Source organism: Somniosus microcephalus, chromosome 12, assembly GCF_052327205.1.
Source record: "Somniosus microcephalus isolate GS21.2 chromosome 12, FLI_Smic_1.0, whole genome shotgun sequence".
NCBI classification, from domain to species: Eukaryota; Metazoa; Chordata; class Chondrichthyes; order Squaliformes; family Somniosidae; genus Somniosus; species Somniosus microcephalus.
In genome coordinates, this window is record NC_140998.1 from 73,603,502 (window position 1) to 73,629,741 (window position 26,240).

The window sequence follows — 26,240 nt, forward strand, 5'->3', positions numbered from 1 at the left end:
CAATGAAAAGGCATACGTTGTGATCTAAAATTATTAGTTATTAAGGATAGTTATTTAAATGATTCCATATTTTATTATTAGAACTTGATGTTTTGATATACTTTGTGATATAAGACGCGTATCCTCTGATATAATGCACATCCAATGAAGTATTAGCAGTAATCTGATCACATTTATGTGTACTGTATCAGAAAACACATTGTTACCAATCTGTGACATGAATAGAGGATACTCTGGCGATTAAAGTCACAAATCTAAAAGACTTCCAGTTTATTCAAGTTGAATTTGCTCAATAGTTGTATTGGACATGAGTCACAACATAATGAAATAACTTGGAGCACTAATGCAGAAATACAAGTAGAACTGGTAGTTTTTATTCTCATGTTGCGAACACATTCAATGGATGATAAAATATGTAAAAATACAACACTAGAGTATACTTACTATTTTATCTTTTCAGATGCTGATGGGTATTTTCAGTTTTGATTTCAGATTTCCACCGTTAGCAATTTTTGGTTTTTAGTTTTAATATCACCGTGCTGACATTATTCACCGTTTTGGAAAAATAAACTGTTCTGGATTGGCGTAACATTCTTACCACAGTAACGTCCGCTGCCAAACAAAATGTGTCTTTGGACAGACATTTATTTCATTGCCAATGTAACCTTTGGGCACGGAGCAGAACAAAAATATCCTTCGGAGCAGTCATTAAGTTGCATTTGAGCGTAGTGTTAACCATTAAATGACTAGAGTATGTGCACATTAACATACTGGTTGGAGGGTAAAGCCTAACAAATTAAACATCAGCATACACTTTATTTACTCATCAGACTAAGGCATAATAAGTATTGCAGTAAATGTTGGGGGGCAGTCACCCCAGTGGTGTGGATCAGACTCCTGCGGCACACCAGGTGAATGCAGGCATTTGGTTCAAGCTCTCGGCAGGGTAGGAGGCAGTTTGCACTATGGCACTGCCCAGGGTTGTCACCTCCTTCCTCCAGCCAGTGAGTGAATGCGGGCCGGCTGCTGGCATCAGGTGGCTGTGCGGGAGGCTGACGTCAGCGAGTTGCGCTGCCGCTGCGGGGAGCGGACGGTGAGAGCCGACAACGGCCGGGGGGGAGGAGGGAATGATGTGGCGGCGGCGGCGGCTCTCGGTACCGGCAATGCGCGGCAGTTAATCTCCGAGTGAAGGTGAGAATCGGTTCCGCGCTGCCGCCTCCGGCCCGGCCCGGCCCAGCCCCTCCCGGCCCGGCCTCCACTCCCCATCACGGTTGGCGGTGTCGGTTCCCAGGGCCGCGCCGCTTGCAGTCACCGGGCGGGAAGCAGCTGGTTGCCGCAGGTTCGGCCTAGCGCAGTTGTGGGCCGCCGCCGCCCACCGGTGCCAGGTTAAAGGCGGAGGCTGAGACGGTGCAGGACGGCCCCGGATTAACCATCACCTGGCAACCGGGCTCGGCCACCCAGCCTGTAGCAGAGCTCGGCCTGTCTGAACCACCGCCTTCTGTCGAGTGATGTTTAATCAGATGTTTTTAATTATTATTATAGTTATTGTCTCAGGCCATTTATTGTTCTGTTCGTGCATCTGATTATTTTAATATTTCATGAAGGATAGTCGTGAAGAAAAGGCGACAACCCCAAATTGCACGTTGTGTTGCGGTTTGTCAGGAGGGTTTGGATTTTTCTTTTGTATTTTTGAAACGGGCACATCTCAGATTTTTAAAAGATGTAATTCATTGAATGAATTTATTTTAGCAGCAATTCTGCGAGAATTACATTTGCTGGAGGATCTTTCATATTAAATTCGTAAATTTTACAGGGTTATTTCCTTTTTTAATATTGTTTTAAACAATAATTAGTAATATATACGGGATATTCATCCAGTGAGAGGTTTTCCAATTTTTGTTTGCAGCTTAATTTTCAATCCCACTCTAAATCTAAATCAGCCTGAAAAGGAAAAGTTTGTTTTAGAAATATAAAAATGAAATACAGGCATCACATTTTCTGTGGAGCTTTGAATAATTTAGTGGTGAGCTGTAATTTTCCATTTGCTATTGCTGCTTTTATTTTAGTTGCATGTGGCAAATAACTGAAAAGAAAAAATCTGGGTGGGAACTGGAGAGAGTGACCTACTTTAGTGCCATGAATACAGTACTTCCATGTGCTATGTATAGTCAGTGGAATAGTTAAAGCACAAGTGTCCCAACACTCGGTGTTCACCACCACATCTGCTACTTGCAAAAGGTACTGAAAATTGCACCCCACCAAACTCCCATCGAAAATATATACAATGGGTGGATATGTGAGGGGGATTACAAGACAGTAATCTCATCTCAAAGTCCTACAGTCTAAGTCATCTGAACCCTTGGAAGAGAATGTTGTGCATGTAATTATTCCCAGATATCAAATATTCGACATCTGGTTACAATTATATAAATGTTTCAATTGGTAATATAATTTTGAAAAACAACAACAAGTTTAGTCAGTTTATAAAAACTGTTTTATAACTTTAATTATTGAATACTAATATTTTGACCATGTTTAGCACTGCTTTATTGTGAACAGTGTAAATAATAGAAAATCTTGAATGAAGCACTGACTGTAATTAGTTCCTGTTGCTCATTACTTCTGCATTTCACAGGGACAATAGTTTCCTCTTTCTCCCTTTGCCTCAATTGTTATTTTAAAACATGAACTTTAAGAAAAAAATATGGCAAATTACTAATGTAATCTGTTCTATTCTACTTTTTGTTTAGAATGTTAAATTGTGGAAATTAGGTGCTAAGACACCAAGAATGAGTGTGACATCTTGGTTCCTGGTGAGCAGCTGTGGCTCTCGCCACCGACTCCCAAAAGAGATGATTTTTGTTGGGCGAGAAGACTGCGAACTAATGCTTCAGGTAAATAATTTTAATCATCAGGTGGCTTATTACAAACGAGCAATCTGCAGACAGCACAAATAAACACATTTTTCTCATTTAGAAATAACTAATATTTTATTAGTGAAGCTGTTTTCTGCTATTATCCCATTTTAGTATTTTCCTGTGCCACTCACTTGCAGGAGCACAGGCTGGATGTGTCTCTTTGCAGTATTGATGAAGTCTTTAGCAATGCTGCAAAGAGGTGCATCCATGTACTTGGCCTGACTGCCCTCTTTTTTGCTTCCCCCTCTTTTATCACTTTGGGGAAAGACTTGGCCTTCTCTTAGTGCTTAGCCATACTGTTGCACATAAGTAAAGATTACAGTTTACATTACAGTTCTGTTTTATAAAATAATTTTGTAGCGCAATGCTGGTTCTTTTAAACTTTATAATGTCAGGTGAGACTATATCCTTGTGAATGAGCCCTAGCAAAACTGAAGTCAATGGGAATCAAGGGGGAAACTCTCCATTGGTTGGAATCATACCTAGCACAAAGGAAGTTGGCTGTGGTTGTTGGAGGTCATTCATCTCAATCACATGACATCACTGCAGGAGTTCCTCAGGGCAGTGTCCTAGGCCCAACCATCTTCAGCTGTTTCATCAATGACCTTCCCTCTGTCATAAGGTCAGAAGTGGGGATGTTCGCTGGTGATTGCACACTGTTCAGCACCATTCGAGACTCATCAGATACTGATGCAGTCCGTGTCCATATGCAGCAAGACCTGGACAACATTCAGACTTGGGCTGACAAGTGGCAAGTAACATTCGCACCACACAAGTGCCAGGCAATGACCATCTCCAACAAGCGAGAATCTAACCATCTCCCCATGACATTCAATGGCATTACCATCGCTGAATCCCCCACTATCAACATCCTGGGGGTTACCATTGATCAGAAACTGAACTGGACCAGCCATATAAATACTGTGGCTACAAGAGCAGGCCAGAGGCTGGGAATTCTGCGGCGAGTGTCTCACCACCTGACTCCCCAAAGCCTTTCCACCATCTACGAGGCACAAGTCAGGAGTGTGATGGAATACTCTCCACTTGCCTGGATGAGTGCAGCTCCAACAACACTCAAGAAGCTCGACACCATTCAGGATAAAGCAGCCCGCTTGATTGGCACTCCATCCACCACCTTCAACATCCACTCCCTCCACCACCGGCGTACCGTGGCTGCAGTGTGTACCATCTACAAGGTGCACTGCAGCAACTCGCCAAAGCTCCTTCAACAGCACCTTCCAAACCCGCGACCTCTACCACTTAGAAGGACAAGGGCAGCAGACGCATGGGAACATCACCACCTACAAGTTCCCCTCCAAGCCACACACCATCCTGACTTGGACCTGTATCGCCGTTCCTTCACTGTCGCTGGGCCAAAATCCTGGAACTCCCTTCCTAACAGCATTGTGGGTGTACCTACACCATATGGACTGCAGCGGTTCAAGAAGGCGGCTCACCACCATCTTCTCAAGGGCAATTAGGGATGGGCACTAAATGCAGGCCTAGCCAGCCAGCGACGCCCACATCCCATCAATGAATTTAAAAAAATGAATATGCAAATAATTTTCACACTGTAGTCATCAGTACAACCAGAATGCTAAAAAGGAATGACCATTACTAAGATGGTTTGTAATCAAAAGAAAAGAAAATATTGTACCTTTTAACTCTTCATGCTTGTTTTTACTGACACAAATGTCAAATAACAACAAGGGACCATGCTAAGTTATCTTTGCATATCCAGGCTGAGGCCTGTGCTTTACCAAAAGTAAAATTGTTGTCTGAGCTTGCTGTGCTGGATTAATGGAGCATGACTACCTGCACGCTCTCCCATACATCATGGTGAATTAGATCAAAAGCAGCATAATATGTATGCTGAGTGTGTCTCTCTCCACGGTGATCAAATTGCAGGATATGAGTGGGATATTTCTGCTCGCTTTTGTATCAACTGTTGGCATCAAGAAATCCCATGTCGGGTAAACATGGGATTACAAGGAGGGTAAAACTTCCTGAACCTCCAGTGTGGAGTATAATGTGCTCTACACGATCAAAATCCATTTTGCTCTATTAAAACAATGAATCTCCTGCTAATAGCAAGTCAGAGTAAGTGCTGTTTTGTAAGAACTGGACGACATGTAAAATAGAATGTAGGTATGTGTCCCTTTAAGGCTATATGGTGTAATTGCTCTGAATTCTTGTAACACGTTGGAGGTATTGTGTAACCAATATGTTCTTGGAGAGAGGCAGCTGAATCAACATTTTAAGATTGTTTTGCATCTGTAAGAAAAAGCACCAAGTGGAAAGGGTAGAACGTGCCAATTGTAAGAATCATTTTTGAGCATTTTGTTTTCGGATTGTTTTAACTTTCACCTCTGTGGTCTACTGTAGCTCTTGAGAAACACCTGACGTATCTGTTCCACTTCAGGTGTATCACATGCATGCTTTTTGCCTTTTTTTAAAAAAGTATATAAAAAGAGCAAGTAAGCCAGTTGTTTCCAAAGTACAGAGAAACTTCCCACCAACAGAGAATACCTTCTAATTGACTTTAGGAGTCACCTTTTTAAAAAAAAAACTAAAATTGACCCAAGGATCTGCCTTTAAACAATTAGGTTCTAATTGATCTTCAAGGTATAGCCGCTACCTCTCGTCACCTTAGATGGGCATACAAAGTTACACACAATTGCACTGCAACAAAATAATGCATTGTATGTTATATGGTATAATGCTCAGAGCCATATTGAACAGCACCACGAGATGTTTACAGGTTTTTTGTGATGGTGCACACACTCATTGTGAAGCAAACAAGTGGGAGCTAACGTTTGTATACTTTTGTTGGACCTTTTACCAAGCAATGGAAAAGAGTAAAAGAATGTGCAACTTTCACTAGTAGTGTGCAACAAGGGCTGAAATGAAATCTGTTAAGAATGTAGATTGCTCTACTTAGTTACTTGTCAGCCTCAGACGAGCATCCTCCTCAGCACCATTTTATTTCCCACACCAACCATCCTTGTGATCTGAGTGAGACTGTTGTTTTGTGCTGTTGAGCCACTCCTGTTAGGAACCGAATTGAGACTGTCCAAACTTGTTTTATGGCAGACTTTTGCAGGCATTAAAGAGAGGCATTAAATTTTAATCCCATTAGTTTGGGCTGAATTTAATTTGCATCCCAGAAGTAAAAGTACATTGTTTGTGTCACCCTGATGTGCATATGAGTTCTTAAGCTGACTGACTACTACATTTAAACGGCAAATACATCCAAAATACTAAGTGATAATATAAACATTCAAGTGTAAGGTCCTAGGCTGCACCTCACGCTTTAATTTGCTGTAGGTCCCTTATTCCTGTACAAAGCATAAACTAGAATGTTTATTCTATGTGTATTGAAAGCTTAAAAGTACAATTACTTTGGTACGCTCGCAGATTAATTTTGTTGGAACACCTGGTAGCTTATTGTAGGTTGGATGAGTTTTTTGGTCATGAAGGAAGTGAAGTAAAATAATGTCTACAATTAAATGATCAAGGTTACAGAAGCAACCTGAGGTAACGATTGTATAATTTGGTATCAATACTTTAATGTTCAATAGAGTTGAATCCTAGTTACAATATATTGGAAATGAGAAAGTTGTCCAGCAAGTCTGGCCCACCTAGGCCAAGTTTAAATTCAATTCAGTTTAATTAAACATTTTGCTGTAGCATTCAGCAGTTATTTCAGTCTTACAATTATGCTTTTATGTACATGTAAGATTTGTTTTCTAGTGAGAAGCTTGCTGAGCAATGCCATCAAAGCTTGATATCTGGGTGGTGTAGCAGACGTCTGTTCTATTGGGAGGTCACATAGAGAACAACCCAAATTCCTAACCCCTTTACATTGAAAAATAGTAGCAAGCGATGCAATTATGGCTGTATCTTTAGGAGTAGTTAATCTACCACTGCCAAGTAGTCTGAAATTCTCAGTGAAGCAGAAATGACCTATAACTTCCGAGCCAGGTCTGCCATCCAGATTGCAGAGTTCTGCGAAGTCCCGGGGAAGCCATCTCGTAGCGCTTGGGTTTGACATTGCAAGGAGTACAATTCCAGTGTGGCATTGAGCCAAGTTTGAAAAATTTTCCGGGGGCTGGTTGGACCTCCAATCTGGGGTACTTTATAAACTTAAGCACAGCTTATTTAATTGTTCTGAGAAAGCAGGAATTCCCAACTGCACTCTCAGAAAGTAGGGGTTTCTAGCTCGACGCATTTAAAGTTTAACGGGTGAAAGCAGAGCTCTGTAGGGATAGAGATTTCTCCTGGTTGCAATGTCTGAATTGCAGCCAGACAGGATAAATATGGTGCTCCTGCTGCAAATTGAGATTTTAGCTATCGATGGATATACCACAACCTATTGTAGCTATCAATTGATATAACTACGCCTAAGTTTCACCCCATTCTAGTGAGAAAACTTCACCCAATCTTGTATTTATTTTTGTACTGATAGTAATACTGTATGTGGACATTTTCTTCTAGACAATGTTCTGGTTTATAATTTTTGTAGTTGTGTTTTTACATTCGAATATTATCTACGGGAAATGCTTTCGCATTTTATTTTCTCTTTTTTCTCTTCTTTCTCCTCACTTAATTTCTGATCACTTTTTGATAGCCTTGCCCTTGTATGCAATCATCTAGGTGATGACATCACCAAAAAAAAATGATGGTCTCGCTGTACACGAACCTTTTTAAAAAAAAAAAAAAAAGTTACATTATTAACAATTAATTTTTGGTCTTTGTCTCTTGAGTTGAATATTTTTAGCTTAAACAGTAAGTGCTGGCCATATCCTGGGACCTCCATGGGAGGAGATGCAAGGGAAATGAATGAATCTGACACGGTGCAGGGTGTTTCAGTTGTATATATTCAAGATTTTCCCACCATCTGGGCAGCAACTTCTCTAAACCAGTTCTGCAGGTTTCAAAAGCACTCCTTGTTTAAACAAAAATATTTAAAATATCAACAGAGTGAAAATGCATGAAGATTGAATCTTAATTTTTAACTGGACTCTAAGGTCACTGTATACTTGAAGAAATATTTAATGGTGGAAAGTAATGCAGGTAAAGTGCTAACAAAATAAAATATTTGTGGCATTCCATCACCAATAGGGCTAGGGGACAGCTTGAGCTTGAAATTAGATCATGAGTTTGGGATAACTTTATAAAACTGTGTTTTGAAGAAGGGTATGAACCCAAAATATCAACTATATGTTCTTTCCACAGAAACTATTTGAACTGTGTTTTCGGCTTATTCTGATTCTGTTTACGCCCATTCTGGGGTCTCGGAAAATAGATCTTTCTCTTTCTCCATCTCTCATTTTCTCACTCTTTGCATGCTTTTTCATTCTCCTGGGTCTGTCTTTCTTTCTTTCCCCCCCGATCTCTCTTCCCCTCCACACACACTCTCTCTCCTACCCCTCAATATTCTCTCTCTCTCTATCTCTCCTCCTCTCCTCTCCTCTCCTCTCCTCTCCTCTCCGCTCGCTCCCTCCCTTCCTTCCCCCACACACTCTTCTCCCCACTCTTTCATTCTCGCCCACTCACTCTTTTCCCCTCCCACCCCCCACCCCAACTCGGGCCCTCTGTCCTCGCTCTCAGCCCCCTTCTTCTCCTCTCTCTCCCCCCCTCCTCCCCCCCCCCCCCCCAGGCTCTTGCCCCCTTTCCACCACCCCCCAGTTCTTGCCCCCACACCCTGCTCTCACTGTGACTCCCCTTGCTCTCGCCCTCATTTCCCTCAATCTCTCTGCACTCTCTTTTTCGCTTCCACTCTCCCTTCCCCCTCAGGAGAGGAGTGGAACTGAGTGAGGTCTTTGAAGGAGAGTAGAAGGTGCCAGCGGAGTAGAAACATAGAAGATAGGAGCAGGAATAGGCCATTCGGCCCCTCGAGCCTGCTCTGCCATTCAATGCGATCATGGCTGATCATCCAAATTCAGTATCCGGTCCCTGCTTTTTCCCCATACCCCTTGATCCCTTTAGCCTTAAGAAATATATTCAACTCCTTCTTGAATATATTTAATGAATTGGCCTCCACTGCCTTCTGTGGTAGAGAATTCCACAGGTTCACCACTCTTTGGGTGAAGAAATTCCTCCTAATTTCTGTCCTAAATGGCCTACCCCTTATCCTTTGACTGTGACCCCTGGTTCTGGACTCCCTGACCATCGGGAACAGCCTTCCTGCATTTAGTCTGTCCAGTACTGTCAGAATTTTATAAGTTTCAATGAGATCCCCTCTCATTCTTCTAAACTCCAGCGAGTACAAGCCCAATCGACCCAATCTCTCCTCATATGTCATTCCTGCCATCCCCGGTATCAGCCTGGTGAATCTTCGCTGAACTCCTTCCATGGCAAGAACATCCTTCCTCAGATAAGGCGACCAAAACTGCACACAATACTCAAGATGTGATCTCACCAAGGCCCTGTACAACTGCAGCAAGACATCCTTGTTCCTGTACTCAAAGGGGGAAAGAGAGAGAGAGAAACAGAAAGAAGGAAAAGGAAGACTTGCATTTGTACAGAACCATTCACAACCTCAGGATGTCCCAAAGTGCTTTACAGCCAATTAAGTACTTTTGAAGTGTAGTCACTGTTATAATGTAGGAAACGCAGCAGCCAATTTTCTCACCGCAAGTTTCCACAATCAGCAATGTGATCGTGTCCAGTTAATCTGTTTCAGGTGTTGGATAAACATTGGCCAGGACACTGAGGAGAACTCCCCTGCTCTTCTTTGAAATAGTGGCACGGGATCTTTTCCGTCCACCTGTGAGGGCAGATGGGGCCTCCGTTTAATGTCTCATCTGAAAGTCGACACCTCCGACAGTGCAGCACTCTCTCAGTACTGCACTGGAGTGTCAGTGATAAGGATAGGTTTTGCAGCCTGTTGGACTTTCAAAGCTTCCTTAGACAACCTTTGACTTCACAAATGTTAAGTAGCATTACCTTAATGTTGGATGACTGTTTATCATATTGAAATATTATCAATTCATAACAACCTACACTGGAAATAACTTTGTATCCTTGGATGCTGGCTGTAAAGCATTATAAATTTGAACTGAATTTGATTTGCAATTATAAGGAGAAATGATGTGACTGCTGGAGATAAAATATATACAAAAAATGCTAGCAAAGGGCAGCCAGTCATTCAGCTTGAAAGAGAAAGTAATGGTTGACATATCAGATTTTGATGAAAGGTGCCACTCAAAATGTTAACTTATCTTTTTCTCTAAGATGCTGATTGGCCTCTGTACACTTTGTTTTTATTTTTAACATGTTGACCTTCAGCATTGTGTAAACAGTACATCTAATCGTCAAGTGCTGACAGATTCAATGAATATGCTAATCTGTGATTCCAGTTACACTTTAATATTGCAGTTTAGAGTTAATGTAATTTATGGTTCTAGGATAGTACATGATGGTAACTGTACAACAAAGGTCAGTCATGGGAATTGTTTGCACATACTATACTACATTTTTGATTGTGGATACTTATACATGCAGCGAGAGTAGCTATGTTAGGCTGGAACCAATTAGCACCTTATTAAAGGTAGTTGTCTCCTTCTGACCTGCTTAGAATTCATTATATGTGTTCTCCTAGTCTCGCAGCGTAGACAAGCAGCACGCAGTCATCAACTATGACACAGCTACAGATGAGCACCGGGTAAAGGACCTTGGAAGTCTGAATGGGGTATGTAGAGAAACAATGAAGCTACTGTTTCACGCTATACACATTTTCATGTTACAGTAATACATTTCATTGGGTCAGAAAAAAATTGTTTGATTTGGCTAGATTTGTTTTTGTACCATTATAAGCATATGCTATTAATTCAGAAACTACCATGATACGATTCTAGTAGTTACAATTTGTAATTCAGCTTTTTAAAAAATGGACGTTAATTAGCAAGTTTTTTTAAAATCATTGTTTATTTTGTTTAATTAGGTTGGAAGTGGCTTAACGTTTCTTTTGAGTTTGAAAACTTCTAATGCACTTATAATATTATACCTACATTCCTCTTTCTGCAGACGTTTGTGAATGATGTAAGGATTCCTGACCAGATGTACATAACACTAAAAGTGAATGACACTATTCGTTTTGGATATGATATCCTTTCATTTTAATCTCATTAATCTATTTGAAGCCTTTACTGTATTTATAATTATTGTGCATCTGTTTAATAATGTTTATAAATCGATCCCTTGCCAAATAATGGAAGTGGGACTTGCAGGAACAATGTCATGTGCTTTTTAATGGGAGAAAAGATTCACTACTTTACATTAGATATCATTCTTTAATTTTTATTTTAATATTGGAGTATATTGATTTCTACAGTGTTTTAGGATCTGTGTAGGATATTCTTGTATTCAATTCCAAATCTGAATATGTTTTACTTGTATTTTTTCTAGCAGGCTTATCATTTTCTTTTTCAGCCCCGACTGACTTTAAATACAGTTTGAGTATGAACTTCTATGAAACTGTCAATTTAGTGCTTGCCTGCAATAAAAAAGGCAAATAAGGTGCATAATCAGAGGGATGGCATGCAAAATCAATAGATTATATAGGTACAAAAGCAAAACACCTGTGGGATGCTGGAAATCTGAAACAAAAACAGAAAATGCTGGAAACACTCAGCAGGCCAGGCAGCATCTGTGGAGAGAGAAACAAGAGTTAACGTTTCAGGTCGATAACCCTTCGTCAGAACTGGAAAAAGCTGGAGATGGAACAGGATTTTAAGCAAGTGTAGGGGCAGGGAGAGGCGGGAGGGGAGGAAAGAACAAAAGGGAAGGTCTGTGATAGGGTGGAAGGTAGGAGAGATTAAGAGAGCAAAGGGATGATGGTGCAAGACAAAAGGAGATGGTAATGGGACAAGTTAAACAAAAGATGGCTCTAGATGAAGTGTGAATGGCAATGGCAGAATGAAAGACTGCTGCCATGTGAAAGAGAGGGAAAAAAACGATAGGGGCAGAAGTTCTGGTCTGAAATTGTTGCACTCGATGTTGAGTCCAGAAGGCTGTAAAGTGCCCAATCAAAAGATGAGGTGCTGCTCCTCAAGCTTACGTGGAGCTTCATTAAAACAGTGTAAGAGGTCGAGGACAGTGAGGTCTGAGTGGGAGTGGAGCGGAGAATTAAAGTGACAGGCGACCAGAAGCTCAGGGTCACCGTTATGGACTGAACGGAGGTGTTCCGCAAAGCGGTCACCCAATCTGCGTTTGGTCTCCCCATTGTAGAGGAGACCACATCGTGAGCAGCGAATACAGTATACTAAATTGCAAGAAGTACAAGTAAATCGCTGCTTCACCTGGAAGGAGTGTTTGGGGCCCTGGACAGTGGGAAGGGGGGGGAGGTAAAAGGGCATGTGTTGCATCTCCTGCGCTTGCACGGGAAGGTGCTGGGGAAGGGTGTTGGGGTTAATAGAGGAGTGGACCAGGGTGTCGCGGAGGGAGCGGACCCTTCGGAATGCTGAAAGGGGAGGGGAAGATGTGTTAGGTGGTGGGATCACGCTGGAGGTGGCGGGAGATGATCCATTGAATGTGGAGGCTGGTGGGGTGAAAGGTGAAGACAAGGGGAACCCTATCGTGGTTCCGGGAGGGAGGGGAAGGGGTGAGAGCAGAAGTGTGGGAAATAGAATGGACATGGTTGACATGGCCCTTGACCGCAGTAGAGGGGAATCCTTGGTTGAGGAAAAAGGAAGACGTGTTGGAAGGTGAGGGAAGGGTGGAAATTGGAAGCAAAGTGAATGAAATTTTCTAGATCAGGGCGAGAGCAGGAAATGGCACCGATACAGTCATCAATGTACTGGAAAAAGAGGTGAGGGAGGGGACCAGAGTAGGACTGGAACAAAGAATGTTCCACCTATCCCACGAAAAGGCAGGCATAGCTAGGACCCATGCAGGTTCCCATAGCAACACCTTTAATTTGGAGTAAGTGAGTGGAGTCGAAGAAGTTGTTCAATATGAGAACAAGTTCAGCCAGGAGGAGGGTGGTGGTGGAGGATGGGGACTGGTTGGGCCTCTATTCGAGGAAGAAGCGGAGCGCCCTCAGGCCATCCTGGTGGGAGATAGAGGTGTAGAGGGATTGGACGGCCATAGTGAAAAGGAGACGGTTGGGGCCAGGAAACTGTTAAAGTGGCAGAGGGCGTCGGAAGAGTCGCTGATGTAGGTGGGAAGAGACTGGACAAGGGGAGAAAAAATAGAGTTGCAATAGGAAGAGATAAGTTCCGTGGGGCAAGAACAGGCTGAAACGATGTGTCTACCAGGGCAGTCCTGTTTGTAGATCTTGGGAAGGAGATGGAAGGGGGCTGTGCAGGGTTGGGGAACTATGAGGTTGGCAGCTGTGAATGGAAGATCTCCGGAGGAGATGAGGTTAGTGACGGTCTTGGAAACAGTGGCTTCATGTTTGATAGTGGGGTCATGGTTCAGGCGGAGGTAGGAGGAGGTGTCGGAGTTGGCGTTCAGCCTGCGCTAGGTAGAAGACGGTTCGCCAAACAACAACAGCACCATCTTTGTCAGCAGGTTTAATGACAATGTTGGGGTTGAATCTGAGAGAATGGAGTGCTGCAAGTTCAGAGGGAGGTAGCTTGGTGAGTGAGGGGAGCAGAGAAATGGAGACGGCCGATGTCACGCCGGCAGTTTGCAATGAATGATTATATAGGTCTTGTGTAAGGGATTGGTCAGACTCTGGAGCACTACTTGTCTCTGTACAGAAGCAATCAACCAGATATCTAAATATCAGAGCCCTCTGTTTATGAGAAAAGGTTAGGAGATTTGTGTTTTTTTTTAAGACTTTGAGGTGACCTAATTGAAGTCTTCAAGGTTTTGAAGGGGAATGACAAAGTTGGTCCAGGAAAATTGCTTAATGCTGCAGGGTCCAGTTACTCATACTGCAGATGCTAGTGACAATTCGGGAGATTTGAGGTTTGTGGGGGGGTGGGGAAGTACTGAAAACTCTCATTCATATTGAAATGTGTGTCAGTGAGGTACAGGTTTTCGAATCTACACGAATGATTTATGTGGCTTCAGGAAGCAATAATGGAAATGTCTTTTATGTGACTGAGCTCTGGCTGTGTTGGATAGTCTTTGTTCACAGGAAAGTGAAAGAAAACCCAGTGATTTTATACATTGAATAAATACTTTTTCAACAGCAGCCTGATCTGGATCATATCGCTATAAAATAAAATATTGTGTAGTTTTTGGATTTCCATCTGAACTGATTTCCACACCTGCTTTTGTTTGTATTAATGTTAATTAATTAAAACATTAATGTTAATGCCTTAGTTTTACAGCTTGTTTCTCATTTCTGTGAAAGGAATGTGAAATTATTTTAGTGTATGAAATATTAGAACATATATTTTTACAACTCCACTCAATGATGTTTCTGTCTGCTAGATGCAGTCATTTTGAATTCGATTTCTGAGCACTGCATTTTATATAAGAAAAACATTCTGTTGGTAAATATGTTTATGGTTTTGGATCTCTGGAAACTTTTAATGGTTCAAGTAAAGAAGAATGGATGCCTCAAAAGGAAATAACAGTGCATATGTTTGATAATAGCAGATCTCCCCTGGGACTGCTTTTTTCTCTCAATCCATCTATCTCTATATTTTGTTTGACTCTAATTCACCCTATTTCTTTCTCTGTCTTTCGCTCTGTTTCTCTTTATACTTTTCTTTCATTGATCAAGGAGATAAGCCATTGGGTGCGACGTTCATGAGGTCTCAGATGTGACATTGACATCGCTTCACCATTATCAGATCGACGTTCCAGCAATTTGTGACGCAAATATAGTGCAATGTCAATGGTGAGCGTAAAAGTCCAAATAATGTCGTTCATTGCTAAATCTGCCATTGCAACAACTTCTGGACAATAATCTCTTTCCGCCCCCCACCCCGTGGGGGAAACAAGCCTTCTAAAGCCACTGTACACTTGGTTGGGAGAATAGCCATATCCATATTTGGGACATATCTTTCAATGCAGTTGGTGATTAATTCACCAGATTTGAGGGTGTGTTTGTGTAATTAATTCTTGTCTACTAGGAGCTAGATTTAGTCAGTTTAATTTTTTTAATTAAGCCCATTCTTGAAACATTTTCATTATTTTGCTTTCTTAACAAAATCTTCACATTCCAACATGTATATATTGGAAAAAAGTACACACCGAGTTCCCGAAGAGGCCCTAAAGGTAAGTAGAGCTTGGCTATCATCAATTTAAAAAAGAAAATTGGATAAAAAGCTGTCTCACCTCGTGTTTCTATTGTGCTTTGTCAGCATGAGAAATACACCAGTCAGTTTCAAATACATGTGAAAGCAGCAGAAGATAAGAAGATGGAACAGTCTGATATGGCCCTTGACCAGTCAAGTACAAAATTGGAGTCGCCCAGACAAAATCTTGAAAAGCCTGAAAAGAAAGGAGCTACAGGTATTCATTATGCTTTGATAATATATTGTAATGGCTGGTTTATGTCACCATTCCCTTGCTTGGTGTTTGTTGGTGTAGGAATATTACATCTATTATATTAAAACTGCTGAATGGGTTGCAACATTTCATCTCAAAATACATTGAAAACTATATCAGGCTTTGTCAATGGGAAATCCCATTTTAAAAGTGTCAAGATTTACCTGCAGTGCCTGTTATTATGCCTATATTTGGATTTGTGGTTGTTATTTATAATGTTAAAGGACCTGTCACATAACAGTAGCTCCAAAACCAGCACTTGAGCTGTAGTTTGACCCTCAAAGTCAGCATATGGGTCAGCATGCAGCTGCATTACCAATTCTTATTGCAGAACCACTTCTACTGGAAACTATTTTGTAACATAAACTGAGTACAAGTACAGACTAAGCACTGCAATGTTGTGTCTCTATAAAGTATATGGTAGTCCATTTATATTGCAGCTATATTTGGATGGAGAGAACATTTTATTCTAGCCACAGACAGACGGAGCTCTCAGCTCACCCATACATGCCAGCAATCCAATTTTAACATTGCTTCGTGACATTGGGGAAGACCTGTGGCCAGAATGATAGTCATGATCTTTGAGCAACTGTTCCAAAATTGTTCTGGTGTTTCATCGTAATTCCATCGTAGCTGAATCAATTTCACAGTATAAACAAAAACTGGACCATGAGGTAGCCATCAACTTTCCAGTAATGCCAACCCCACCGTCTCATAAATCAAGAGGCAAACCCTTAAAAATCAAGAGATTTGGTATATAAATCATAACTTGCCATTTTTTCAAACATAAACCAATATAGATAAGACTAAGTTTTATCCTCACTACACGAGCGTGTTCATCCTTATCACGATAGCAAAATACTGCGGATGCTGGAAATCCAAAATAACAATAGAAAATGCTGGAAAAACTCAGCAGGCCAGGCAACATCCGTGGAGAGAGAAATAGAGTCAACGTTTCAGGTTGAAACCCTTCGTCCTGAAACGTTGACTCTATTTCTCTCTCCACGGATGTTGCCTGGCCTGCTGAGTTTTTCCAGCATTTTCTATTATTTCATCCTTATCACCTTGGATAATCAGGCTAAAAGTAAAAATCAGAACATTGAAGACTGATTAAACATTATTTAAGAAGCATGAAATCAGACATTTCCCATTTTATTTGGAAATGTCAAAACATAAAAATTGTGCATACCCTTCAGCTCTCCAAGGCAACACAGAGGCCTCGGAAGTCCTAACCTACTGTATTATACAGTTGCTTGGCAGCGGAACAGCTATTCTGGGTGTTGAATGGATAAAGATTCAGTTGTCAATGCAGAAATGTTCTTTTCCCCTTTTTTAAACCTCTCAATTTCTTCCTGATTTTTTTCCCCTGAAATTGTAACTCAGCAATTAATAAGAATATGTATTTAAACTTTATGTATAGTCCTGGATGGTGCCAGGTGTGCTCGATGATGACTAAAAGCTTCACAGACTCTTCTTGGTGAAGAGGGCAAGAGAAAACGTTGTACTCCAATCTCTTACTGTTTCACAGCATGAACCCTATCTCTGTCCAGATTCGATGCAATTACAAAGCGTTTTGTCCAGTTCCATTAGGCAGTAAACCCGAGCTGACACGGTCGCTGTCACTGAACGACATGCAATGAACTGACGGTTATAACTCGGCTGGGTCCAGTTTCACGACCTGTAAAGTGGCCTGAATCTCCTGCAAAGTCCTCATCGTGCCAAACTGCTGCATGGAGAGTTACACTGACCGCTGCGCTCTGCAGCGGAAGGGCGACGGAACCTCTGTTCCACTGATGATTGACGTAGCACAGAACCAGTAGAGAAAGAGCCAGGGTCCAGAAACGTTCTCGAATTGGACGCTGTATCTAATCAGAGCAGCGTTTGGGAGAAGTGAATATTTCCTCTAAAAATCGCGCCATTTGAGCTGGCTGTGTTGCGAGAGAGTAATGCTTTAGCAAATCACACCAAAAACCCTGAGATTTCAGAGTTCCATCATGATTGATGCTTTATTTCACTCGGAAATCATGTCAATCGCGATAGATTCGCGAGAGTTGGCTGTACTAGCTTTCCTTTCTCCCCCCTTTGCTTCTGTGGTTTCTGATCTGGTGTTTTAGCAGAGGTCCAGAAATTGCTGCTCCGTGTTGGCCTTCTGTTTAGAAAAACTCACTTAATTGAAAAAGGAAAAGCTTGTTTTTATTTCTACTGCCTAAACTAAAGACATCCATTCATCATTTTTTTTGAATGGTAAATTTGGTTAAGTGCCAAATTTACACCCAGATGAATTTGTTGATTGCTTGTATAGTGAAACAAAAGGGTATGAAGTGCTTATTAAAATCTATAAGTTGGCATTAAATTTCATAATTTACATAGAATTAAAATTAATGGAAAACCTTCTTGCTTTTTTCAAAAGTAATCTTGTACCTACCCATATACCTGGGTGCTTGTCATTATTTTAACACTTCATTTGGATAACCTTTATACTAAAAGTGGTCATTGGAATTCGATCTTCTATTGAAAGGAATATCTAGTTCCCCAATATATTAATCTATTCACTGACAGCATCGCAAGGCATGCAGTAAATGCTTGAACAAATGTGTGTGAGTAAATAGTAGGAAAAGCAGGCCAGACAGCTTAATGATCCTGGAGTTTATAATGTCCTTGCTGCTGTCGTACTGTAATGCACATTCTGAGATTAGAATATAAAGGCATCTCTGTTCTGACTGCTGGTTTTAATTTTAACATGGAGGAATGTGATTTGGAGTTCTCTTTGTTGATCTAGGCATTCTGACAAAACTACTAGTTTTGCTTCCCTCCTACAAAAGATACTGCTGTTTAACACTAAGGCAGTAAAATTAACAGAAGAATATTTGACACTAATTTTAGTACTTTTTAACTCTTTGGAGGATGACCATATTCTTCCTGTTAGGTTTTAGATTATTCAAAATAATTGTGATTTCAATTTATTTAGTTGTCTTGTATCTCAGCAAGTGCAAATACGTTCTATAAATATGAAATAATTGGTACTAAATATTGGTCTAATGTCCTCTCTTCCTCCACCTCCCATAAAGTTGTTGGCCATTTCTCAAAATGTCATACAAAAGCAAAATACTGTGGATGCTGGTAATCTGAAATAAAAACAGAAAATGCTGGAAAACACTCCAGGTCGGGCAGCATCTGTGGAGAGAGAAACAGAGTTAACGTTTCAGATTGATGACCTTTCATCAGACTCAACGTCACCTTCGGAAAAGCTGTAGTAAATTTGGCACTACAGAATTAACATTTCTACAAATAGTTTGATGCAATCCAGTCCTTGTAGAACTGTTGCCCCTGAAGGGATCCTGATGAGCAAGCATTTCCTCAGATAAAGAACTCTTCTTTGTGACAGAAGATCGGGGCCAATTTATTGATGGCCATATACAGGAAACTTTCTGGTATCCGGCACGGACGGGACCGACGTGGTGCCAGTTCAGCAACAATTCCAGATAACCGAATGCTATAGGAAAAGATACGGAGCTCAGAGCTACGTATAAAGCAACAAACCCTGTTGCTTAGCAACAGCTTCAGAACAATGTCCACAAGTTGCAAGCGTCTCTGTAGCTTGGCAACAGTTGCAGCCAAACCCTTGCCTTCCTTCATTTGTTGCTGTGCAAGTAATAAAAGTTATAAAACTTACCTGAAACCGACTCCTGAATTTTGCCGGTTAACCGACATTTCCGGTTATTTAGGGGCCGGTTAATCGAAAGTTTCCTGTACTGTGGTCATTTTCAATGCAAAGTGCTAAAGTTATCTTGAAAAGTGCATTAGCATAGTTTAGTAGAAACTCCAACCGTCAAGAAGAGTGATTGTCTGAGGTAATGTTTTAATCTTGTCTCCGAGTTTAAAAAAGGGATGTTTTGCCCCAGATTAAAAAAGTTAAAGTTAAAATAGTAGAAGTAAGGAGAAGCATGAAAAAGAAAAGTCCTTGTAAATCGGAATAAAAACAGAAAATGCTGGAAATACTCAGCAGGCCAGGCAGCATCTGTGGAGAGAGAAAGAGTTTACATTTCAGGTTGATGTCCTTTCATCTGTTCTGGTGTATTGTATCCAATTCTGGCCACCACGCTCTAGGAAGGATGTCAATGCTTTGGAGAGGGCACAGAGGAGATTTACTAGAATTATACCAGGGATGAGGGACTTCAGTTATGTGGAGCAATTCGAGAAGCTGGGATTGTTCTCCTTGGAGCAGAGAAGGTTTAGGGGAAATTTAATAAAGATGTTCAGAATTACGAGGGGTTTTGTTAGCGTAAGGAGCAACTGTTTCCACTGGCAGGAAGGTCGGTAACCAGAGGATACTGGGCCGAATGGCCTCCTGTGTTGTATGATTCTATATGGTTTAGTCCTTTAGAATTCTTAGGATCCAGTTTTTGTTCTATCTAAGCTAAAATTAGATGTAAACAGCAACAGCTTCTAAGGCATTGGAGTGTCCTGTACTCCCTCAAGTGTTATGGAGAATACAAATGTGACTCCAGTTACATTCAGGTACCACTGTAATGGAAGGGGAATGGTTTTACCTGTAGTTTATGGGTCCTTTCTGTGGAGTTTGAACCTCAGATTCATTTAACAATGATACTGCCCTCAAAATGGCTTCTGCCGCTGCATGTTGGGAAACTGTCTTTGTTTCTCTGGTCTTGCCTGACACATATTAGGAAACAGCCAGTCAAATTGTTGACTAATAATAGACATAGCTTGTGAGGGAAAAGCAATGGCCCAAATGCTGAAAACACTTAACATGCATGACTGGCAATTAAACAACATCAAAATCTATTTGGACAATTTTAGATTAAACAAACAAAAACAGAAAATGCTGGAAATACCCGGCATCAGTCGAAAATGGACTACTTGACATTTCAGGTATAGCTCTTCATCAGCATTTAAAAAATTTGTTTCAGTCCATTATTGCCGTTTTTTGCTTTTTATTTACTTAGTTTAGACAGCCTCCCCCCACTCCACCCCACAGGTGGTTTACGATGGGCCTTTTGTGTTTGTGTTAATGTGGCTGGAGTTCATTGTGCAAGTGATTGCTTTGGATAAGCTTTGCAAAAGGCAAGATTGCATTTCAAAGAACATTTGAAATATAAACTTGGATATTATGTTTTAAATTAGAATTTTGAAAAAGCTGTAAGATATAGAGACGAAACATGAACCCCATAGGCAAGAACATCTACAGAAATCTGAATGCAACCAACACCATTAGGGATTAAGGTGCTACTGAATTATCAACAGGGGTCTACTGAAAAGTAAGACTATTTGAATGAACTCAACCAACTGGTTTGTCTTGTTTAACTCATGAATTAATTCAAAGCTACTGTATTATTAGATCTGACTTTGACAATTGGTTGTATTTTACTGGTACAGTACTTCAAATGGCTCTGAATTTTTTTGGTAATTCAGTCTGATATGAAAGTGTCAGACAGTGGCCAGGGAAATGGATGGAGTCGGTTGCTAGAATCATAGAATAGCACAGAAGAAGGCCATTCGGCCTGTCCTGCCTCTGCCAGCTGCATACTTCTCTCCAGTTAGAAAAACATCAGTTCACCATTACTCTCTGCCTCCTATCCCTTAACCAATTACATACCCAAGTTACCACCGTCCCTTTAATACCATGTACTTCTATTTTCTGAATAAGTCTATTATGAGGTACTTTATCAAATGCCTTTTGAAAGTCCATTTATACATCTACTGCACTACCTTCATCATCCTTCTCTGTTACTTCATCAAAGAACTTAATTTGCTGTTAACAAATCCGTGCTGACTGTCCCTGATTAACCCATGCTTCTCCAAATGAGAATTAATTTTCTCCTTGGCAGTGGTCTGCAGTAGTTTTCCCACCACTGACATTAGATTGATTGGCCTGTAGTTGCCAGGTTTATCCCTCCTTTTCTGAACAGGGGTATAACATTTGCATTCCTCCAGTCCTCTGACACCACTCCCATATCCAAGGAGGATTGAAAGATTGTGGTCCAGGCTTCTGCTATCTCCACCCTAGGTTCCCTCAGCAATCTAGGATGCATTCCACCTGGACCAGGTGACTTGTTAACTTTGAGTGTGCCAACATATTCAGCACCTCCTTTCTATCTATTTTTATCCTATCCAGTATCTCTACTCACCTCTCTTCCTCTACTGCAACATTAACTTCATCTTCTTTTGTGATGACAGATGCAAAGTCCTCATTCAGTACTTCAGTCATGCTCTCTGCCTCCACAAGAAAATTTCCCTTTTTGTCCCTAATTGGCCCTGCTATTTAACTATCCTTTTACTTTTTATATGTTTACAAAAGATTTTTGAGTCCCCTGCTCATCTTTTCTCATACTCTCTTTTTGCCCTTGTATCTGTTTTCAGTTTCCCCCTGCACTATCTGTATTCTGCCTGGTCTTCTACTGTATTCTATGCCTGATGTTTGTCATAAACCTCTTTTTTTCTGTTTTATTTTAACCTCTATTTCATTTGTCATTCAAGGAGCTCTAGCTTTGGATGCCCCATCTTTCCTCCTTATGGGAAAATGCTTGATTTGTACCCAAACTATCTCTGCCTTGAGGCCTACCATTGCTTATTTACTGGATTCCTGGCCTATCTTTGTTTCCACTTCACCTGTGCTAGATCTCAAATCAAATCAAATCAACTTTTATTGTCATTGTTAGTGCACAAGTGCAGTACAACGAAATGTAGGCTTGCGGCTCCCGAGAGTGTACAATTTGGATTAGGACACTTAAACATTTCAACATTTCAACATACATTTCAACAACCACTGAAATTGGCTCTCTTCCAGTTGGATTACTCCCACAGCTACCTGGACTACACTTCCTCCCACCCCGCCTCCTGTAAGGACTCGATTCCATTCTCCCAGTTTTTCCGCATCTGCTCCGACAATGCCACCTTCCACACCAGTGCTTCCGACATATCTTCATTTTTCCTCAACCGAGGATTCCCCTCTACCGTGGTTGACACGGCCCTCGACTGTGTCCGTTTTATCTCCTGCACTTCTGCCCTCACCCCTGCCCCTCCCTCCCGGAACAACGATAGGGTTCCCCTTGTCCTCACCTTTCACCCCACCAGCCTCCACATTCAACGGATCATCCTCCACCATTTCTGCCACCTCCAACGTGATCCCACCACCAAACGCATCTTCCCCTCCCCTCCCAGCATTCCGTAGGGACCGCTCCCTCCGAGACACCCTAGTCCACTCCTCTATCACCCCCAGCACCCCTTCCCCTTCACCCGGCACCTTCCCGTGCAAGCGCAGGAGATGCAACACCTGCCCTTATACCTCCCCCCTTCCCACTGTCCAGGGTCCCAAACACCCCTTCCAGGTGAAACAGCGATTTACTTGTACTTCTTGCAATCTAGTATACTGTATTCGCTGCTCACGATGTGGTCTCCTCTACATTGGGGAGACCAAACGCAGATTGGGTGACCGCTTTACGGAACACCTCCGTTCAGTCCGTAAGGGTGACCCCGAGCTTCCGGTCGCCTGTCATTTTAATTTACCGCCCCATTCCCACTCAGACCTCCCCGTCCGCGGGCTATTGCATTGTTCCACGGAAACCCAGCGTAAGCTTGAGGAACAGCACCTCATCTTCCGATTAGGCACTTTACAGCCTTCCGGACTCAATATCGAGTTCAACAATTTCAGATCATAACCTCAGCCCCTATTACATTTTTATATATATTTTTTATCTACACCTTTGTTTTGTGCCCTCCCCCCCCCCTTTTTTTTCCTCTCCCACATGGCAGCTGTCTCTCATTCTGCCAGCGCATTTCACACCTCATCAAGAGCCGTCTTTTGTCTCTTTACTAGTCCTATCACCATCTCGTCTCGTTTTGAATACCTCTTAATGTCTCTTTACTTCTCTTTTGTTCTTTCATCCCCATTTCCCAGCCCCCAAACTGGCCTTTTAATCTGTTTCACTTCCTCTTTTTTCAGTCCTGACGAAGGGTTTCGACCTGACTCTATTTCTCTCTCCACGGATGTTACCTGGCCTGCTGAGTTTTTCCAGTATTTTCTGTTCTGTTATTTTGGATATTTTCACTGGTGATTTTGCTTTCTGTTTCCCTAACTACTTTAAACCTAATTATATTATGATCATTATTACCCAGATGTTCTTCCACTGCAGCACACTCCACTTGCCTCATTTCATTCCCCAAAACTAGATCCAGCACTACTTCCTTTCTCATTGGGCTAGAAACATACTGATTAAGAAAATTCTCCTGTACAGCTTAGGAATTTTTCACCCTCCTTGCCCTTTCCTATGTTCTTTCTACAGTCAATTTAGGGTAATTGAAGTTCCCTACTATTACTGCTCTATTATTTTTACATTTCTCTGAAATTTGCCTTCAGATTTGCTACTCTATCTCCTCCTTACTATTTGGGGGGTCTGTACTAAACACCCAGCAATATAACAGCCCCTTTTCTGTTCCTCAACTCTAACCAAATAGATTCAATCTTTGAACCCTCTATTATATTGTCCCTCTGTAGAACTGTAATATTATCCTTGATCAATATTACTGAGAGGACATTGGTACCAGCCCTGTTCAGGAGCAACCTGTCTGGCTCGTACAGGTCCCTCCTGTCCAGTACTGGTCCCAATGTCCTAGGAATCTGAAGCCCTCCCTCCTGCACTACCTCTCCAGCCACATATTCACCTATCTTCATGTTTTTGTACAAACTAGCACGTGGCACTGGGATTAATCTAGAGATTTTACCACCTTTGAAGTCCTGTTCTTTAAACTTTTTCCTAGCTCCTGAAACTCTGCCTGTAGGAACTCGACCCTTTTCCTACCTGTATCATTGATTCCAACATTGACCACAACTTCTGGCTGTTCCCCTTCTCCTCGCAGGCTAGGGAACGAAGTTTGTGGTGGGGACTGAAGATGATGTCTTCAATCTTGAAGGCACACTACCCCAGATTACTTTGTGCACTAATCCCACTTTGGATCATAGGGAGCGAGAGTGCTTACCTATGGGAACGGATTTTTGTTTTAGATGAAGAAAAACCTCTGGTAAGAACTTGAAATGAAACAAGCAGTACAGATTCTGACGAATGGTCATCAACCTGAAACATTAACCTTCTGTTCCTCGCCGCAGATGCTGCCTGACCTGCTGAGTGTTGCCAGCATTTTCTGTTTTTATTTCAGGTTTTGAGCATCTGCAGTATTTTGCTTTTTACAGAATCTTGACCAGTTTCACTCCTGTGTGCAATTTGATGCACTAATATCAAAAAGATATTGATGCACTAGAGGGGGTTCTAACAAGAGTGCAGGAGGATGATTTAGGGACTTCAAACTCTCAGATTAAATGTTGAAGCTCATAAAATTTAACCCATTTACATTATAGAAAATATATAGGTATTGATAATTCCGATGTAAGCAGAAGTAAACATATGTAATTTTAGGAAACAAAATACTGCAGATAATGCTATAAACACTCAGCAAGTCAGGTTGCATCTGTGAAGAAAGAAAGAATGTTAATGTTTCTGGCAAAGCCTATCAGAGCTGACAAAGGGGTATGCCTGAAGTATTAATACTTCCTTTCCTCCCAGATGCTGCCCGACTTGATGAGTATTTACAACATTTTCTGTAATTGTAAAAAAAAAAGTCTTGTATGCAGATGTTGACAGGGCACCTCTTAATCATGTAGCTTTACGACACTTCAAAAAAAATTAATTGTGTAAAACTCAGATGTTTTGACATTGAGGTTGCTATAAATTGAAATGGTGTTCATTACTTTGAGAAGTGAGATTTTGAGTTTGAAAAGTTTTTTCAAATTTAAGTGAATTCTGTTTCTCGTTCTTTCAACCTGAAGAGTTTAGATTAATGGAATTATGGTAATTATCCAGTGATAGATCTGATCATTTAATGGTAACTTTTTTTTTTTTAAATGCACTTTTTAATAAACTCACCATCACAGTTCTTCACTATTCCTCTCTGTGGATACTGGTATTCTCCTATTTATGACATTAGCTTCGCTGCAAGAGTAGCAGCGTTTTATTCTTGAAGTGTCTCACCTGGAACATTAACTTTATCTTTCTTCCAGATACTGACTGACCTACCTACATTTTTTTTTTTAACATGTTCTGTTTTTCTATAACTTTTTATACCTATTCAACCACCATTATATCCTGGATCGAGAATATCCACACTAAGGTGATGCTGCTTTTATTACTTCTGATAGTTTCTTCAGTTTGGGAGTTTTTTCTTGAGCTATGACATCATTGATTTGAAAATGTTAAAGCCGCACTATATTCATGCTGAAGCACTTATCCAAACTTTTAGTTTACATATATGCAGTATGATGATTTAAATAATGTTGATGCAAAATGTTGTCTCCTGGGTGTGATAACATGATGAAATCTGAAACTTTTTATGAAGGCAGTGTCTCTATAAATGGTATCCTGTCAAGTTACAAGTCATTCTCTCTGTCAACCCCACACATTTCTTCGTAAATTTGTGCTGTTGCGTAAAACTTGCTTCTCTGATTATTTTCATCCCTGAATTTTTTGTTTTTGAATGGTTATTTTGAAAATCCTGACCGTGTGCGGTGCATCAATATGTTGGAGCAGTATTTTGTAACCATATACCCTGATTTACATTACATTTTTGAAATATATTAAACATCTAACTGAAATTTGTAATTGTGCCATTGACTTTCATTGGGTTGGCAGGCAAAGCTGCTTAAGGATGAAGTTGAGGTTTTGAGCTAACTCCCAGCAGTCAATGTTTAGTGGAGGGTGACTTGTATCATAGTGGTGCATGTCACAACATGCTGTGCCCCACTGCTAATCAGAGTATTATATGATTGTCCCCATTACAAATAACTAACATCCACTTAGG

The 26,240-nt window shown here is 41.1% G+C and overlaps 1 protein-coding gene across 3 annotated transcripts in view; it reads left to right on the plus strand.

Annotated features, from left to right (window-relative positions):
• Positions 1–924: 924 nt before the first annotated feature.
• Positions 925–26,240, plus strand: part of LOC147109304 (centrosomal protein of 170 kDa protein B-like) — an 87,725-nt gene continuing 62,409 nt past the window's right edge. For 2 of the 3 annotated variants that reach the window (XM_086003118.1, XM_086003120.1), the window contains exons 1-6: positions 926–1,191; positions 2,751–2,894; positions 10,525–10,614; positions 10,950–11,028; positions 15,043–15,101; positions 15,188–15,338. In XM_086003118.1, the coding sequence (XP_085859244.1) occupies positions 2,790–2,894; positions 10,525–10,614; positions 10,950–11,028; positions 15,043–15,101; positions 15,188–15,338 (484 nt within the window). In that variant the 5' untranslated portion in view covers positions 926–1,191; positions 2,751–2,789. Of the gene's footprint in view, positions 1,192–2,750; positions 2,895–10,524; positions 10,615–10,949; positions 11,029–15,042; positions 15,102–15,187; positions 15,339–26,240 lie in introns of all 3 variants that reach the window. The other variant, XM_086003119.1, reaches the window with a different exon arrangement.